Source organism: Rhodnius prolixus, unplaced genomic scaffold (assembly GCF_049639745.1).
Source record: "Rhodnius prolixus isolate KJV_2025 unplaced genomic scaffold, Rpr scaffold_9, whole genome shotgun sequence".
Classification (NCBI taxonomy): domain Eukaryota; kingdom Metazoa; phylum Arthropoda; class Insecta; order Hemiptera; family Reduviidae; genus Rhodnius; species Rhodnius prolixus.
In genome coordinates, this window is record NW_027411604.1 from 15,661,430 (window position 1) to 15,681,210 (window position 19,781).

Consider the following 19,781-nt stretch of genomic DNA (forward strand, 5'->3'; position numbering starts at 1 on the left):
ATATCCATATCCGGGCAAGTACCAACCGTCTTTTGCTACTTAAGGTCAGTTTCGTATGTTTCTCTTGTAGGGTTTTTTTTCTTCAAAATCTTTTAAACTCAGTTCGTTTTAGTCGAATATGAAGATATAAAGAATTAAATAAAACGATTTAGCAATTTTGATTACTAAGCGCTAGTATAATAATAATAACAATAATAATAATAATAATAATAAACTTTCAGTGAAATCTCAAGATTATCGGATGCGATCGGCAAATGGAGAAAAAGACAAAAAGAAATCACAATTCCCAACGTTCTTAAAAAACTCAGTGAATTTATTAATTGTTCCTCTCCATTGTATTTTGGAATATATTTGTATAAATATTTTTCCATCAATGTTGTCAAGTTGGACATATTAAAATGAAAGCTACATCGTCAGGTTCATTTAAAGAACACAGCTTACAGGAATGGCTACAATCAAACTGAAATTTATTTCTATCCACGTAAATACTAAAACTTTTTTTATAAGCTACACGTACTTGGGCTATCAATCTTAGTCTATTAATGTGAGTATTATATCTAAGATAAGATTCACAAGAATAAGAGAAACTGCAAATATTTCTATAGACAGTATTGTAGCGACTGTTCAAAACTGAATTGATATCTCGGCTAAATAGTTATATTGTAACGAAGTTGACCTGAGCCAGAGAAGAAAGGCCTAGATTGTTCTGGGAGTTGGCTGTCCGAAGTCTATAACGGTCCACCAATGTGTAAAAGCAAGCTAAGGAAGCTGCCCCAGTTGGGGTGGTGGCAGTGTGTGTTTTCGCCAGCCAGTGAGTGGCAGGTGGGAGTGAGCAGAGTCGGAGTTGGAGTGAGACAGACACAGTTACAGTCAGTTTTGAGTCGCAGTTTGGAAGAGACAGAGTTCGAGAGAGTCAGTGTTGTGGAGTGCTTCAGAGTTAGCCAGTTGGGCAGTTAGTCAGTTAGTGAGTAGAGCTTTGTTAGTGCAGCTGAGTCTAGTGCAATTCAGTGCAGTGCGGACCTGTGGTCAGTCGTGGAACAGTTTTGTGGCGTTACGTAGTGAGTAAGTAACAGTAAACTGTTGTGACTGTTGTACGAGGGTCGTTTGAAAAGTCCGTGCAAAGTCAGAGAGATAGCACTACTGGCGCGTATCGAGGTTATGTTTAGTTAGTAGCATCTCTTGGAAGAACACACACCAAGTTTCAGCCAGATCGGTCTATTTCTTTGTGTTTGGCATTCGTTTGAATCGAGGAAGTCGAGTGATTTTCAAAAAATGGAAGAAAAAGAATTTAGTGTGTTGATTAAACACTACTTTATGAAAGGCAAAACGCCTCAGGAGACTAAAGAGAAGCTTGATAAACATTATGGTGACTCTGCACCTTCGATTAGAACAGTTTATAAGTGGTTTCAAAATTTTCGGAGTGGCCATATGGGCACAACTGACGCTGAACGTTCTTAGTGTATAAGCCTAAAAGGAGACTATGTTGAAAAATAAAAAAGGTTTACCCAAAAAATTAAGTAGTTTTTATTTTTGCACGGACTTTTCAAACGACCCACGTAAATGGTGACTGTAATGAATAGCTTTAGTTGGTAGTAAATGTTAATGTGAGTAATGTTAATGTGTTGATAAATCAGGTTATTACTTACAACTTTAGCGAGTTTTATTATTTATCAAACCCACATATTATTTAACGTAACTAGTGGCAGTCATTAGTTATAGGTAAAGTTTTTAGTAAAAGGACAAGAAAACTTTACAATATTATTTCTAAAAGAAACCAACAATTTATGTAGATTCTCTTTAAGTGACTCAAGATTCTGAGATAGCCAAAGATGATCTGCACCGATGGTAATCAGATACTTCTCAGTCCTATCACCCAGTTATATGGCATACTGAAACTACTCAATTCCAACAATCTGGAATAGCACAACGTAGTCGGTATTCAGGCATCTCTAACAAAGATTCCCACCAGTTTAACATCAGTTCTTTAAAAATAACCTTCTTAAAAAACCTTATTTATTTATAACAAAAAATTAGGGAAGGGATTAGCTGTACGATTAGCGTATACAGGATTCCTACGCGGATATCCCGGGTTCAAATCCAGCTGCTGACCTCTTAGATTTTCTCTTCCTAGGAGCTTCTTACAGCTCCACTGTCCGGTGTTGGACAGTGTTGTCTGTAACGAGAGAAAACTGTCCGGAGGCCGGCAGTGTACTGAAAAAATAACCTCAGATGTTGACGCGCTTTAAATCATAAAAAAAAAATAATAATACTAAAAAACTAATAGTTCTCAATCTCAAAATTACCAAAAACGTTCGCAAAATGAGAGAAAGACAAAAAAAAAAATCAAAATTCCCAAAAATTACGAAAAATTAACAAAATATAATAAAAAGCGCGAAATGTTCAATAAGTAAATTATCACCTTTTAAGTTGATCGCCACCCGCTGAGAACAACCGTCGCATTGATCGATTAAGACACCATTTAGCCTATTGTACTTTATAAGGTCATGTACTTGTGCTAAGTTCGATATCTGAACACCCACAATCTATCTAACTCACAGCAAAAATATTTTTACAATAATTAATATTATTCAGTTCGTGTTTTAATTATCCAAAATATTTTCTATCGAAATAGCTCTATGTGTACAGCTTAAATGTTAAAATATCTGCATTAATATCCATGATAAACCATAGCCTGGTTTATTGAGAATATGCTAAGGTTCGCACTGCTGTATACTATTGTATAATATAATGATAATAATATTGATAATGATAAGACTGCTAACTTGACTTCCGATTAGTAAAGTATACTAAGTAAGCCTATTTTTTCAGGCGGGGCTTAACGTCAAACTACCAATTAGGTGTCGTGGACGGAGGCGACTAGCAAACATACTTTACTGTGAATTTCTTTTATTAACCATTAAATAAAATCCAAGGCCTAAGACCGGGAATCTAACCCAGTACCCACAATATATCTTAGCTTCGCAGGTCTCAACTTCTGATTAATAGTAACCTAGATTTTAATCCTAGACTTATGGACGTCTTCAGAGTACTGAGGTACTAATGATAGGTTTTTTGGACTAAAAGGTCATCCTGAAGTGCTGACTTCAGTGTTTCCTAAATTGTTCTTATCCTATGGTAATCTTTTAATAATATGTTATATCTTATAATATGTTATATCTTAACGAGTGGATAAATCAGTTTGCACCATGTTAGGTTGTCTTCCTGAACGCCAACTCACTTACACCAATAAAGTAATTTTATCATTTCCTCATTAATAATAATAATAATAATAATAATAATACAGCTCACTGTCCGGTGATGGACAGAGTTGTCTGTAACGAGAGAACACTGTCCGGAGGCCGGCAGTGCACTGAAAAAAGCTCCGGGCGCCAATAACCTTAGATGTTGACGCGCCTTAAATCATTAAAAAAAATAATAATAATAATTCTAAAAATCTGGACAATCCATTAAGTCCAAAAGCTTTAAAGTCCCAGCTTTGTGTACAGTTTAACCCATTACTTTCACTTTAAATTCAAGAAATTATCGAAGAAATTCACTTCCGTTTGGGTGGAAGGTTCTGTAGGAGCTACTTGTAAAGGGGAGTATTTTTCTAAAATTTCTATAAACGTTAAAAATTAAATTGAATTGCCAAAATTAATAAATTGTATTAATTGTAATTTGGAGAACCGGAAAATCCTAGAATCGGATGTATTCCATCCAATTCCAAGATGGTGTAGTTGAATTCAGTACCAAAAACTGGGTAGTATTTTGTAAACATATCTAGCGATATGAGTGGCAGACAAACTGAATATTGTTCACATTTACAAACAAAAAACTCGCCATATTGTTAATTATAGAACACGATATGGTAGACCAAGTTCTCTACTGGCTAGTTTTAATAATGGGCCATTTACCTCGAGCCATTCATTTCATGTTAGTAACTTCCCGTTCTTTTTTTGTTATACTGTAACACATTGAATCATGACAATGGGTTTATGTCACTAGGACTAACCAATAGCGAGGCCATCTCAAAAAGTAAGTTATTTTGAAAATAATTGTATACTATAGCATTATTTTAGTATAATTTTTTTAGTAAATACTGCCCCGCACGATTGAATCAACTCTTCTTACTTCCTCCTTTAGGTTGTCATGGCCTCCTAGTGACTTTCAAGATTTATTGTATTGTATCTTCCTTATTAGGCCAGACGAGGCCCTACAGCACTCTCCCACTAACCTTAGATATAAAAAAGAAATCTGAAAGTCTGGAACCGTTCTAGGTAGTGAATGTCCTTCAACTTCACCTAATAACTTCATCAGCATCCTAAATCTTCCTTTTTGGACGATGACAAGAAACAAATTTTTTTCCAAAAATTTCGATTAAGGTTACTCGTGATAAAAGGCTTGGGTAGATTCTCTATAAAATGCCATTTTCTGGGGAAAAACAAAAAATAAAAATAAAAAATAATAGAATGAACAATTACTGCCAATTCCAGTCATATTTGGACTTTTTTTTAGCATGCCGAGCTTTTGACCTAGGGACTAGGTCATCTTCAGGGATGTGGAACATATTTTACAGTGTGTTAACAATAATTGTGTTAAAATTAATATGTATAATGTGACGAAATTAACAAAAAGTGTTGCCAACTGACTTCCTCAAAACCAAATACAAATCACACACAGACCGATCACACTCAGTCCATGATCAGACAAGATAGAAGACACACCAACCCTTTAAATCATTAAAACATCAGTAAAATATTACATTGTCGATTAGGTAAATAATTTTGTAAATTACGTTACATTATAAATATTATTTTTAATATAATTACTGTTAACACACTGTAAATATGTTCCACAATCATTTTAAAAGTCAGTTACTCTCCAGGTCGACTAAGATAAGGCTTTATAAGACCCTTATCCGACCCGTCTTAACGTACGTCTCAGAGTGCTGGGTCACCACCAAAAATGACGAGCTTGTTCTCCTTAGGTTCGAAAGAAAAATTCTTCGAAGGATCTATGGAGCCATTTTGGATGGCGAAGAAACATGGAGACGGAGAAGTAAAGTAGAACTAAGAAATTTTTTACAGGGACGTCGATGTGGTGAGTTTGATGAAGGTGGGCGCCTTCGTTGGGCAGGACACGTAGGCGCAGAATGAATCCCGAGGAAATATCATATAAGGTAATAACGGGGTAAGCGACGAGTGGGCAGACCAAGGTCGCGATGTAGTAATGGTGTTTCTAAGGATGCAAGAACTCTCTTGGTGTCCGAAACTGGATGGTGGCAGCATTGGACCAGAACAACTGGCAAACTTTGATAGAGGAGGCCAAGATTCGCGCAAGCGAGTTGTGGCGCCAGTTAAGAAAAAGAAGCATGTTCCACAGCCCTGAAGATGACTTAGTCCCTAGGTCGAAAGCTCGGCATTATAAAAAAATTTAAAAAATATGGCTGAAATTGGGAGTTATTTTTTCATCCTATTTTAACAATGAATCAGTCACCAAAAATAATGGATAGTAAAACAATAATTTTAACTTTATTTCTGTTACCAGTTTTATAGAATTATTCGTTTTGGCGCATTCCACGGGTGAGGGATTGGTAGGGATAACTGCAGGCTTCTCAATAAGCATATTCATCCATAATGTACCAGTTTTACAAACCATAAAGTTGCTTAGCATTAAAAATATGACTTAAATGTAAATAAATTTCGAGGTAAATTTATGGGTTTAAACCTTGACAATAGTAGAGAACAGGAACACTGTATATTTCTATGATTATACCATTTCAAGGAAGACAACCACAAAGTTCTGAAAGTGTAGAGAATACCTGGCACAAAGCTATAGCGAGTGAAGTAGCGCGCAAAGTGGCTGGAAAAGGCGGTAATAATCACGTGGTTATTTCATGTGATCCGTCACGTTTTCCCATTATTATTAACTCGCTTCATATTTAACAATAAACAAATAGAAAGGCTGTATTAGTTTTTCTATTTGTCAAAATATTTATTACTAAATAATTAAAAAAAGAAATTTCGTTTTATCAAATTTTGTTTTCCCGCAGGTGCCGTTCCCTAATTTTGTAACACTTTTGCCCAGTTATTTTAGCTCATTTTGTTTTGGTTATTGCATAATCTCCTACCGGGTTGTTCACAGTTAAGGGGTGGATTCCATTTTTTTTCCCCCCAGCCAAACAGTCTCTCTGTTGGTGACATTAATGTGACCTTTAAATAAATTCTGCCGATGAAAAAATTACTACGTAATCGAAATTTAGTGCTGCAGTTAATGCACAGTTTGCTAATATACTGATAAATGTGCACGTTTGCAGTAAAAAGTAAAGAAAAGTAAAGTAATCGCCTATTTTTTCAGGCGGAGCTTAACGTCCAACTACCAATTAGGTGTCGTAGACGGAGGCGACTAGCCAACATACTTTACTGTAAATTTCTTTTATTAACCATTAAATAAAATCCAAGGGCCTAAGACCGGGAATCGAACCCAGTATCACAATACATATTAGCTTCGCAGGTCTCGTCTCTTAACCGCTCGGCTACCGTGGCGCCTACGTTTGCAGTATAATTGGAAGCAAACAAAGAGATCTTCTTTTTTCTACAAAATTGCTAAAATTTGAAGAAAACCTAGAGATTTGAGAGTAATCTTAGGCTACCTTTTTGGTGGACATCACTTCTAACGTCAGCGCTAAACATGGAAATCTTTTCATCGCATTCAAAAAGTATAATTTTACATTTAGAATCGGATAGATATTCTTAGCGAATTAGCTTTGCAGACATTTCTATTTTATTCAATAGATAAATTCCGAAAATTTTAAATTAGATACATTTTTGAGAATATTTGGTGCGAAATAATATCTAATATTTTTTTTTCAGAAAAATGACAAGTAAGATATTGAGAACGAATTGGAAATGCATTATTTTTTGTCATGCAGCAAGAATATAAAGTGAAGTAAAATAATTGCCTATTTTTTCAGACGGGTTTAACGTCCAACTACGGTGCAGTAAACGGGGTCGACTAGAAAACATACTTTACTGTAAAATTCCCTTTATTAACCATTAAATAAAATTCAAGGCCTAAAACAGGGAATAGAACCCAATACCACAATACGAGTACATATTAGCTTCGCAAGGTCTCGGCCTCTAACCGCTCGGCTACCATGGCGCCTGCAGCTAGAATAAAAACCCATGTTTTCCTAGTGGATGTCGTGCGCATTTCTGGCTACATCTAAGATTGGAGAACGGTAACATAACGTCAGAAAGTTTGTGCATTATGATTGGTTACCAGATACGGGATATCAAAAAGATTCAGGCAATCAGAAATGCATAAAAGTTCTCTGAGTTATATTATCATTTAGAGATAGAAAAATCGGTTTGATATAAAGATCTCGATTTCACTAACGTTACCATTTCGCACTATACTTGCTGATGTAAAGGATAAAAATCTGAAACCAGTCCAGGGATACAATAAAAATGAATACTTTGACAGATAAAATGAAGGATATTACCGAGCACAGCGGATATAACCACATTTTCAATCTTCTCTTTCAACTTGGAGTTCAAACGTTGAAAATAGGAGAGAAAATTAACAAAAAGAATATTGTGAATAATAGTGACCGCGAGGTTCCACTTTTTGATACCCGGCTACTTCGAACCATTGTATATTCGCCGCTTCCTAAATGGACTTCTGGACTTAACTCGATCACTCTATTTTTTTTTTTTTTTTTTTTTTTTTTTTTTAAAAAAAAAGGTGTAGAGTAGGTGTTTATTTCCAAAACCAAGGAATACCGGAGAAGATATAGAGAAATCCAAAAGTTAACAAAAAAAAAATTACCTAAATTTTGAAAATTAACACAAATTCAAAATTAATACTTCAACAAAATTGAATAAATAAACTGAGAATAGTGCAAACAAATCACTAGAAAATGGTAAACCTGAAAATCAATAACTTCACGAAGATCCCAAAGGTATCTGGGGCCAGTTAGCTACAAGTCCCTGTATAACACTAAATACTAGGATATGTGCAGTTTGTTGTGCTTCAAATTACTAACACATATCAATTTAGTTTGTTTATTTACAACCATTTACCTGCCATTTACGTCAGGTTATTAGCCCTAGTTGTCGAATAAATTTCATCAATATACGTTGTTAGATTCAAATATATACCTAAAATAACGTTTATATAATCAACCTTGAAGTGTTATTCTAGCTTGACAGCTATGTAAGCACAATTTAAATAAACTATTTTTTCAGGCAGACTTTACGTCCAACTAACATGACATGGACGGAGGCGACTAGCAAACATACTTTGCTGTAAATTCCTTTTATTAACCATTAAATAAAATCCAAGGCCTAAGACCGGGAATCGAACCCAGTAACACAATGCATATTAGCTTTACAGGTCTCGCGTCTTAACCGCTCGGCTACCGTGGCGCCTACAATTTAATTACATATAAATATAAAAGAGGATACGCTCTATATTTAAAGAAAATTTGGTAATTTTAGCTTTTATATAAAAAAAAAAAAGTAAAAAATTATCAAAGTTGGTTGTTATTTAACACTTATATGACTGTCTCTACCAGACAGTTTTAATCTAAATAATTATGAGCCCAATCTCTGCACAAACTGGTTAACTCCACTTTTTGAAATATCTTAAATTTAAGTGTCCAAAGCACTTGGTTCAGTCATAGCTTTTTATATTTATAATAAATTTGCCAAATAATAAAGGATTAACACCATTAAATGACAAAAAATGATTTGGCCATTAAGCAATAAATAATTTATTGCAGAAGCCATTTTGATGAACATCGTGCTCTAATTAAAATTGTTGCAATAATTAAGCAGGCGCTTGAATGATAACGGTACATTTATTTGAATATACAGGGTGATCCATTTAAAACGCACCAATCGCTAATAACTTTTTAGGGAAGCGGAATTACGAAAAAAACCACGAAGTAAACTATATGTTTTTTTGAGTCTAGTTTTCAAATTTTCCACCCTCGATGCTGTATCTTCATTATTTGAGGAATTACGGCCAAAAACCTGATCGGGGTTTCATAAGGACCACTGGTTTCGACAATGATTTTGAAAACTACATAAAAAACTGTGAAAAATGACGTTTACGCCTTTTCGATATCCCTAATATTAGTCGAGATATTTAAGATCAAAGTTACTATTTTATCTATTCGTGAACGGTTTTCAATATTAATTTTCCACCAGAAATACACGTTTTTGGAGGTCCCCTGACTGCAAAAAATGTTATTTGTGACGCAAAGAACAAAAATAATAATAATTGAAGATTTTAAAGAATGTAGTGTTATGTAATGGTTGTGGGCGAATCAGGATAAATTTGTTTTATCATCAAATAAAAGCAACCATCACATCATATTAATGTACCACGCATGGAACACTTCTTGACCTACGATTACGGTAAGAATATCTTGCCAGGGTGTTGGTCTAGTGAACGAGAGCGTGGCTTTATAAGTGAGAGATCAGCAGTTCGAATCCCGCGTATGATTACATTTTATTTAAAGAAGTATTATGATGTATTAAGTAATATTATGAAAGACTGCACCCGCGGTATTCGAACTGGGGATCTCCCACTTACAAAGCCACACTCTCGATCAATAGACCAACACTCTGGCAAGAGTTTACTGAGAAAACTCAAAACACACCCCCCCAAAAAATCAGCATGATTACAACTTCACTTGTTTGGCGTAAGACCAAGCTACGAGGTGTGGCTATTAAATAACGAGACTGATGCTGCTACAGAGGAACTATGTATGCGCCAAATCCTAACGACCGACAGCTGTGCAGCGTAAAGCCTTCTCTTTCGATTGCAGCGTCTCACGTGCGTGTAGAGAAATCTGTTTGACCGGAACCGTCGTTTGTGTAAGAGGTGTTAGTTTCGTTTTGCCGAAAACATGATACTACACATGTAGTAGAGCAACGAATTGTCGTGAAATTTCACATGAAACTTGGTGAAACCGCTACTGAAACTTATCTTTTATTAAAAGAAGTTTATAGCGATGAATGTTAATCACGTGCGCGAGTTGTTGAGTGGTTCAAGTGTTTCCAAGATGGCTGAGAAGACGTCGGAGATGATGCCCTCCCGGATCGCCCTTCCACGTCCAAAACCGATGAAAATATTGATTATAATTAATCAACATTACTAATGTGAGGTGCTTGCTCAACTCCGTGAAAGAGTAAGGAAAAAAACGACCCGATTTGTGGAAGAACAAGTCACGGGGTTCTCTATCAAGACAACCCGCCAGCTCACACTGCATTATCTGTCAAGACGTTTCTAGCCAAGTACAACATCCCAGTTTTAGGCCATCCGCCTTATTCGTCTGACCTGACCCCATGTGACTTTAGATCTGTTCCCCAAAGTCAAATCTGCATTAAAAGGAACACGATTTCAGTCCGTTGAAGCTGTGAAAGAAAAAGCAGCACGCGTCATGCAGGAGCTCACGGAAAAAGACTTCCAGCACTGTTTCGAACAATGGTAAATTCGCATGGAGCGTTGTAGGGATAGGGGAGGGGTGTATATTGAAGGTGATAATAACTAAATATGTGTAAATTTAAAATAAAATGTTTTACAGCAATAGTCTCGTTATTTAATAGCCACACCTCGTGTATATAATTCCAAGAGTACTTCTTCCACCAATAAGGAAAAATGTAATGTATTATTCAGTAGTAACATTAATTGTAATATGTAATCATAACCAATAATTGCTAGACTGTTAACAAATTTGAATTCATTTCCCTTAAGGGAGAATATATCACTTTTTAATGACGTAACGACATGGTCCCCACCGGAAATTGAATTATAAATACGTATAAAAATTAAAATAAACTAATTCATTATGGTAATTAATTAGGCAACAATCTAATTAATCATCGAATTACAATTAAAAGAAATAATATTATAAAAAAATTGTCACAATTTTCGTTTGCCAATAAAAGGTATAAAGGCAAAAAATATATTGTTAAATTGTTAAATAAATATATTGTTAAATAGTTATACCTATATGTATATTGTTAATTATATGTATTGTGACGAAAGAATTCTAATCTATCTAAAGATAGTTAAAAAAGCGGTAACAGTTAAGACTGTTGCCAAAACAAAATAAACTAAAAATGGACCAATGTAAATGTTTTTATTCTACATCCATATTATTACAAAGCTTGGTCTTAAAAAAATAAATGGTTGAAATTAAATAAATAAACTATGAAATTCCCCAATTTGAAATGATGGGCGACCATCCAAAACTGGTCACAATGAAAGCACACAAAGTTTAACCATGACTTATTTACTGACTCGCATCATAGCTATTTCCGTGAAATAGGTATTAACATTTTAAGTCACTAGGTCGCTTTAAACTTAATATAAATAAAAGGACAGTTGCCTAATTTATAGTGAACTGGTGGGACATATGCTACCAGGTCAAAAGTTCGGAATATTGATTTCAAACCTATTCCAGATATTTTAAAACTAACCTAATTACAAAGATAAACTTCTTAAATAAAAAAATGAATTTTTTTTTAAGCTAGTAAAATGCACCAAATTGTTTTAAGTGGGCCAGAACAACATCTTAACTTTGCGAACCACATCTCCCAATTGTTCGGCTACAGTAGCTCCAACAATGACTACTAACGTTAGGATAGCAACAGCTCCAACGTAAAATCATTCCTAAGAGAATATTGAATCGACCTTCACAATCGATTTAACTGTTTTCATTTGAAGGCAATGTCTACCATAAAATTATCCCTTCAAAATTTAACCTTCTACGAGGGTCGTTTGAAAAGTCCGTGCAAAGTCAGAGAGATAGCACTACTGGCGCGTATCGAGGTTATGTTTAGTTAGTAGCATCACTTGGAAGAACACACACCAAGTTTCAGCCAGATCGGTCTATTTCTTTGTGTTTGGCATTCGTTTGATTCGAGGAAGTCGAGTGATTTTCTCACGCTTGACCAAAAACGAAATCGTGTGAAGTGTTGCAAGGACGGTTTGCAGCTGTTCCAGAAGAATCCGCATGACTTTAAGCATCGTTTCGTCACTGTGGATGAAACATGGATACATCACTACACTCCTGAGACCAAAGAACAATCTTGGATTACCAAGGAGGAATCTGCGCCAAAAAAGGCGAAGACCGTTTCTTCGGCCGGAAAGATTATGGCGACTGTCTTTTGGGATTCGCAAGGAATAATCCTCATCGACTATCTGGAAAAAAGTAAAACTATTACAGGTGCATATTATTCATCATTATTGGACCGTTTGAAAACCGAGCTGCAAGAAAAACGCCCACGATTAGCCCACAAAAAAGTCCTTTTCCATCACGACACCGCACCAGCTCACACCTCAACAGTTGTGGTCGCAAAATTAATGGAAATAGGGTTCCAACTCGTTTCACATCCCTCCTATTCTCCAGACTTGGCTCCCTCGGACTACTATTTGTTCCCCAATATGAAGAAATGGCTGGCGGGAAAAAGATTTTATTCAAACGAGGAGGTGATTGCAGAAACGAATGGCTATTTTTCAGACTTGGACAAATCCTATTATTCGGAAGGGATCAGCAAACTAGAGCAGCGTTGGACGAAGTGTATAAGCCTAAAAGGAGACTACGTTGAAAAATAAAAAAGGTTTACCCCAAAAAATTAAGTAGTTTTTATTTTTGCACGGACTTTTCAAACGACCCTCGTATATCTGAATAAATATTATCACTAAAACATTGCAATTTTTACCAGTTATAGGCCTGACTTTTCTCTACAATTTGGTAAAGAATTCATTGAAATTTGTACAATACGAAAAGAGATATAAATGTTTAAAATTTGAACGAAATTGAAAACCTCGAAAATTTAACCTTCTATATCTCAATAAATATTATCACTGAAACATTGCAATTTTTACCAGTTATAGGCCTGACTTTTCTCTACAATTCGGTAAAGAATTCATTGAAATTTGTACAATACGAAAAGAGATATAAATGTTTAAAATTTGAACGAAATTGAAAACCTCGAAAATTTAACCTTCTATATCTCAATAAATATTATCACTGAAACATTGCAATTTTTACCAGTTATAGGCCTGACTTTTCTCTACAATTTGGTAAAGAATTCATTGAAATTTGTACAATACGAAAAGAGATAGAAACGTTTGAAATTTGAACGAAATTGAAAATCTACAAAATTTAACCTTCCATAAATATTGAAATTTTCACGTTATAGGCCTGACTTTTCTCTTGATGATGACACTTCATTCGTGAAAATCGGTACACGGGTTGGTAATTTGAAACGAATTCCATACTTCCCCTTATTAGGTGTAAGAGCAGAACGTAGCTTTAATATTATGTACTTAGAAGAGCCCAAACACTTTTTCATCCTGCCAAAATTTTATCAATATAGGGCACAGATTTACACGAGTTATTAGCAGTAATAATTTTGGAGGGGACCTAACTTACAGGGGGCTAACTTCTATCCCACTCAATGTACAGCGACAGGACCTACAAAAGAGGCTCTTCATAAAATTCCGAATCGAATAACACCTCATTCATGAAAATAGGTTCACGCGTTTAGGCGCTAAGTTGTTTACAAAAAAAGGTAACAAGAAGAAGAACAAGACAGTTTTAGCTTATCTTTTGCAACTTTTTTCTCGAAATCTATTAGATCTGGGTTGTTGCAAAAAAGTTACAGTTATAAAGGTGGATTTTTCCCTACAATATTAAGAAAAGTTGGGAATTTTATCTTTTATAGAAAAAGAGAAAAACAAATTCAAAGTTGGGTGTTTTTCGACTTTACGCTTTTTCGTGCAGTTTTTGACGATCAACCCTTATACAACTGTCCTACCGGGCAGTTTTAATAGAGTATTGTTCTTCGTTTTTGGGGACTGATTCATTAATCCATCAGGAAGAAAGAATATTGCCAACTTCAGTCATGTCTGGAAAAAAAAATTGTAACTGAAAATGGTGATATTCTAATTTACTTTTCAATTTACGGATTTTCTCAATTATTTGAAATTTTTGGAGAATCACTGAGAACTGCTTACACGAAACGTGTATTAAGAGGTTCGGCGTCTTGAATCAAAATAGAGAGAATGAGCGAGCTAGTTCATGTTTGAAGTTAGTTAAGAGAGTGCCTGGCTTTGTGAAGTATAAAGAGGAGTTGATTAGAAAATGAATTATGTCAAAGAAAGTCATCAATGATTGCTCTGATCGTCGATTTAAGACAGTTTTAAGCACTACTTAAAAAAAAAAAATCATTTAAAATATTAAAGTAAGCGCACTATTTCTTACCTGTTTTTTAAATATTATCTAATAACTCTTGTACGTATAATCTACTTCGGGATATTCTTTAAAGTATCTGTCGACAAATGAGCAAACTAAGTAATTACTCAGGAAATAATTAAATTCAGGAGGGGCCGAAATAGTGGGAGGGGGTAAGGGCTAATGTAAAGGAAGAAGAGCTATAGTTGGTCCTTCTGTGTTGTGTCAGTATCTGGCTGTGTGTGTATGAACGTGATGAGGGCATAGCATAACAACAAGGTGGTGACGGAGCAGGTCTGGGCCCGATAGCTTTGTTGTATAAATCCCACCAGCACTCTCTTGGTTCAGGTTCGTCCTCTCCTCCGCCACTCGCTTACGCCCCATTATGCAATCCCCAGTAGACGGTGCTAATGTAGTGGTCGAGTAAATATTATCTTATTGAATTTAACTATAGCCTAATTAAATTTGTTTATCCAAATATTATATTTATTTTAATCAATCATAATTTATATTATACAATGCTTAATTCTTACAAAGCAAGTAGATTAAAGTAAGTACTTATAGACTTTATAAACGACCCAAGAACTATTAATAACATTAAGGAGCTGTTACGAAAGCGTAAACTCTCCAAAAACTGGAATGATCGAAAATGGATTAATTTTATTGTGATAAAATTCGAGGCAAACGCTCAGTTTTACTCAATACTGCCCATATTTTGTTCACTGCCTTTGAATACTGCAGTTTTGCTAAAGCAGAATCGTTGCACCCATACTTTTGAATTCCCACCAGCCGAGCGGTTAGAGGCGAGACCTGGGTAAAGCTAATATGTATTGTGGTACCTGGGTTCGATTCCCCAGTCTTAGGCCTTGGATTTTATTTAATGGTTAATATGAGAAATTTACAGTAAAGTATGTTTGCTAGTCGCCTCCGTCCACGACACCTAATTGGTAGTTGGACGTAAAGCCCGCCTGAAAAAATAGGCAATACATTAACTAGGTGTACTTCACTATGGCCGAAATAGGTGAATTAGTCCTAGATGCAAATAAGACTTATTCATTCTATTGCGCCCCTAGATGAGCACAAACCACTCAGCCTGGTTCACTGGTTCTTCTAGTTCACTAGAAGTTCTAAGAAGTACGATATGAAATAGGAATCACCACCTCTGTGCCCAAACCACCCAAATACTTTCCAAGATATTCTAAAGAAAACTGCTCAAAATAATGGAAAACGGCAAGGATGCTAGGAAAATGTATATTATCCAGAAAACCACCAGATCCTTCCAAGAAAGGCCAAGAAAGAGCAGGAAGCCAGAAGTTGGGGTATAACCACTCCCTGATGAGAGCGTTCACCATCAACTGCTATAGAACACTGGAAACGGTGGAGATCCCGAACTGACTTCCGTCAGACTAAGGAAATTCTTGGTCTGTCTAAAACGGCTACAGTTGGTTTTAGCAGGTCCCGGATCCGCCAGTTGGTTCAGGTGTTGAGTTAGTACCATCTTTTTTTAAATGCGGCCTTATCCAGTCGCCAATCTGCGCTGGCTGTGGTGAGTCCAATGAGACTGTGCGGCACTTTGTAGAGGTTTGTCCAGTTTATTCTAAAACTAGATTTCTCGTCTTCGGCAGGTTAAATGTTTCCTTGCCAGAGTTGGTGGCATCTGGTAATCTTTACCAGAACTTTCTTAGGTTCATTCAGTGCACTGTGGCGGTTGACTCGCCATGTTCCATAGTGTTATCTTAGCTGGATTTTTTGGTCTTGAAGCTCCGGTGTCTCTTATGAGATGTCGGGTGGGAGGGCAACAATGGGCATTTAGGACTGTCTGCGTTCCTTCCCCCTCTTGGGGGTACCACTCTTTGTCACGATCTATTTATCTATGAACTGCTAGATGCTAGAAAGATGATCAGTTAGTCAATACAAAAAGAGAGAGGAGAATGTATATAGAAGGAAGAGGTTAAGCGAGAAGATACCTCGATCTGTTTTGCGTACTCCTGCAAACTAGTTACATACTCCATTCTTCATAAACACCCATAGACTATGCACAAATTTGAAATCCTATGAAGCTACAATAGATCTTATAGATTTCCTACTTACAAGTCTATTCCCATAACCATTACACTTCACCCGCTCCTACTTTTGTTTAAAAATTAAACAAATACATCCTCAATCATGTTAATATGATTTGCTTAACTGGAAATATATTTAATTATTTAATATTAAAGCTAAGGATTTCTGTTTTAACTTCATTTACATAACTTGGCATGCTGCCAGTCTGAAGTACTCTCTAGTTATAAACAAGATGGAACTAGACATAATTCCTTTTATTTTCATTCTAAATCAACGAGAATAATAAATCTCGCGTGAAAACTTACAAAAGTTTCACTTAATGCAACTATTGCAAATTCTAATGTCTAAAATCTTTCTTGCAACTAAATATGCATGTGTAGTTCGTAGAGAGATTGTTAGTAAGGGATATAATTATCTGTCTGGCCAAGATTTATGTTTGGATAAACACTGTCACGCGCACACTCTGTATTTTTTCTCCCCTTTATAGATCTTGAAGATAGAGGAAAAAAACAAAAATCCTTTGAAGATTATAAGGAAAATGCTAAAACATTTTAGAATGACGCTTTAGAAAACCAACAGTACTGCTCTAAGTAGGTCAAGATTCTGGTATTCCCCACTAATCAGTTGATTGCTAATTAAGACAAGGAGTAGGTCCTGTTGCCCAAGACGCCGAAGACAAACAGCTTATTGTATCATCCACTAGATCAGTGGTTTTCCACCTTTTGTTACTCGCGGACCAGCAATAATAAGGGAATAATGTTATGAACCGACACTCTAATCAAGACTGAAATAAGAACGTGTACTTAGATTAAGAAACGGGACGGGACCGCAGCCACAAGAGGCTACGAACCCTCCCCTACTGAAGAGGTTGAGGACTTTCCCTACTAGTTCTTTTTGCGCTACTTCAAAAGATCCATAGGTTTCATAGCGCAACCACTTCTATTGCAACGCAGTCGAACAACAAGTGAGTGGCCGTCTCCTCCTCTTCCTGACACAATCTGCACCATTGTTCCCAGCTAATAAGCCCCCAACTTGTACAGATGCTTGCTGGACCTACCATTACCCCGTGAATAGGCCTGTAACCAGGGTAATCTGATTTCTGCCCAAGCACAGAGTTTCTTTGGTTCTTTGTTTACACAGCCAAGGAATCATACCCTTACTGTGTTTGACCCCAAGACACATCACCTAGTTCTTCTCGTGCTCCCTCCAGATCCAATCTCTGAGAGCCGCACCGTGCCCTTGGTGATCCCCAGATCAGGCAACGCGTACTTAAATAATAGCAGCCAATCGGAAACGACACGACCATTGGTTATTTAGGAGAAAAATAATAACAATAAAGAAGAGATATTATTGGATTAATCTGCACAGTTAATTCTTTGCTCAATCATGAAAGACTGAAATGCTCGAGGTGCTGAAAATAGAAGAAGAAGTGAAATTTAGTCAAAGAAAAGAATAATATAGCACTGACCTGGCACTGGGTACATTGGAATTTGACGGAGTAGGGCTGAGGGCAATCGAACCTTAACAGCACCTCCGCATGATTCTTGGCCAGAACGGCAGTCTGCTGGTCTAGACTGATTAAACGCCTGAGCTCCTCGAGGCATGCGCCCTCTTTTATAGGGCGTGAAGGTAATGTGCTAGCTAGCCTGCGGCCACAGTTGGCCAGACACACACCGTTCCAATCCATCTGGCCTCGGCATATCCTCGTGGCCCTAGACTCGGTCAGGGCAAGGCACTCCGTCCTGTTCTGGCTGTTACTATTGCTGTTGCTGCTGCTGCTGCTGCTACTTCGGCTGCTGCGGCTGCTACGGCTAATGGTCTGCTGCTGTTGCTGGTGGTGGTGGCTATTCTTGTTGTTATTAAATAGATTGTGTACTTCTAGTTCTTGTAATTGTATACGCGTTACGGCGGCTACAGCCAGACGGCTTCCCGCAGTGGTCTCACTAACGGCAGTATGTGCTGTCTTCGTCAGCATGAAGGCGACGCAGAGTAAACAGGGGGCAAGGAGACGACTATATCGCATGGTCCACCACGGACTGCCGTTAGTTTACCTCCCGCTGCTTCTAGCCCACCCCGCGACACCGGCATTTCTGCTGATACCTGTTCCACACACAAAAAAATAAAACAAATATTAATAAAACTTTTAAAATATACTGCATAATAATTAAATTATATTTTAAATTAACAAAAAAATATGCAAAAGCTATAGTAATCACGAAACCCAACAAGCAGTGTCGTTACTACTGAAAGAATAATCAACTTATATCATGAAAATATTGAATTTGCCAGTTAGTAGATACGAGGAACGACATGCTGGTTTTGAAAACGATAGTAACTAAATTATCAGTGATGAGGCTCTCAGTTTACAGCATCCCTGTGAATCTTGTACGGATATCATGTACGCCAAATTGTTGGAAGAAAACTTAAGATATCTTTCTATTTAGCAGCCTACATGCAGTAATGGAAATCTAATTCATTCCAGATATAAGCATTACAAGACTTGTTATTATTTGGGAAGTACATCCGATGGAATTTCAATTTAAGAGCAGTAATTGGTGAAAATCGAGAAGATTCAAATAGTGGCCAAAAATATTTCGTCCACCCGTTTAGGTACATTTTTTTTTAATTAATTCACAAATAATGTACAACAGTTCAAAATTTTTTACAATTTAAATTACAGAATTTGGCAAAGAACGTAGGCGATGCTCTTAGACAGTTTTACTCCTGCACCAAGGACAATGATCCTATTCTTTCACTGGACATTTCTGTAGAAAAGAAGTTTAAGAAGCACCTGGAGTTTTAGAGTGACAACAACAGAAAAAGTGGAAAAACTCCAGGAAACTCTTTAAAGATGTTTTTAATTCAATAGAGGTTGGAAAATGGATACTAAACACCACAGCCTCCAAAATAGAGCTAAGTTGGACCTGATAATACAAATAATATATTTCCATTAACATTATTAAGAATATAAATAAATAAAACATTTAACCACTTCTTGCAATCGTCCAATAAGCATTTTCTTTAAAACTACAAATATGAATGGATCCAATTTTGAAAATTTGACATCGCAAAACGTAAAAAAAAATAAATAATAATATTAATACTTTTAAGGGAAGGGATTAGCTATGCGGTTAGCGTACTGGACTCTCACGCGGAAGTACCGGGTTCGAACCCAGCTGATGACCCTTAGATTTTCTCTTCCTAGGAGCTTCTTACAGCTCACTGTCCGGTGATGGACAGTGTTGTCTGTAACGAGAGAACACTGTCCGGAGGCCGGCAGTGCACTGAAAAAAGCTCCGGGCGCCAATAACCTTAGATGTTGACGCGCCTTAAAACATTTAAAAAAAAATAATAATAATAATAATCTTCTTAAAATCAGAGGAGGGAAGAAACCCTCCAGAAGAATTAATAAAACAAAGGGCAATGAACTGTCGTTTTAAATACAGAAAGGAAGGATAAG

General features: G+C 36.4%; 1 protein-coding gene across 6 annotated transcripts in view; it reads right to left on the reverse strand.

The window, feature by feature from the left end:
* Mid1 (calcium-permeable channel component Mid1) overlaps positions 1–19,781 on the reverse strand; it is a 150,398-nt gene that overhangs the window by 73,813 nt on the left and 56,804 nt on the right. For all 6 annotated transcript variants that reach the window (XM_074128383.1, XM_074128381.1, XM_074128379.1 and 3 more), the window contains one exon: positions 17,790–18,421. In XM_074128383.1, coding sequence (XP_073984484.1) covers positions 17,790–18,344 — 555 coding nt within the window. In that variant the 5' untranslated portion in view covers positions 18,345–18,421. The remainder of the gene's footprint in view (positions 1–17,789; positions 18,422–19,781) is intronic.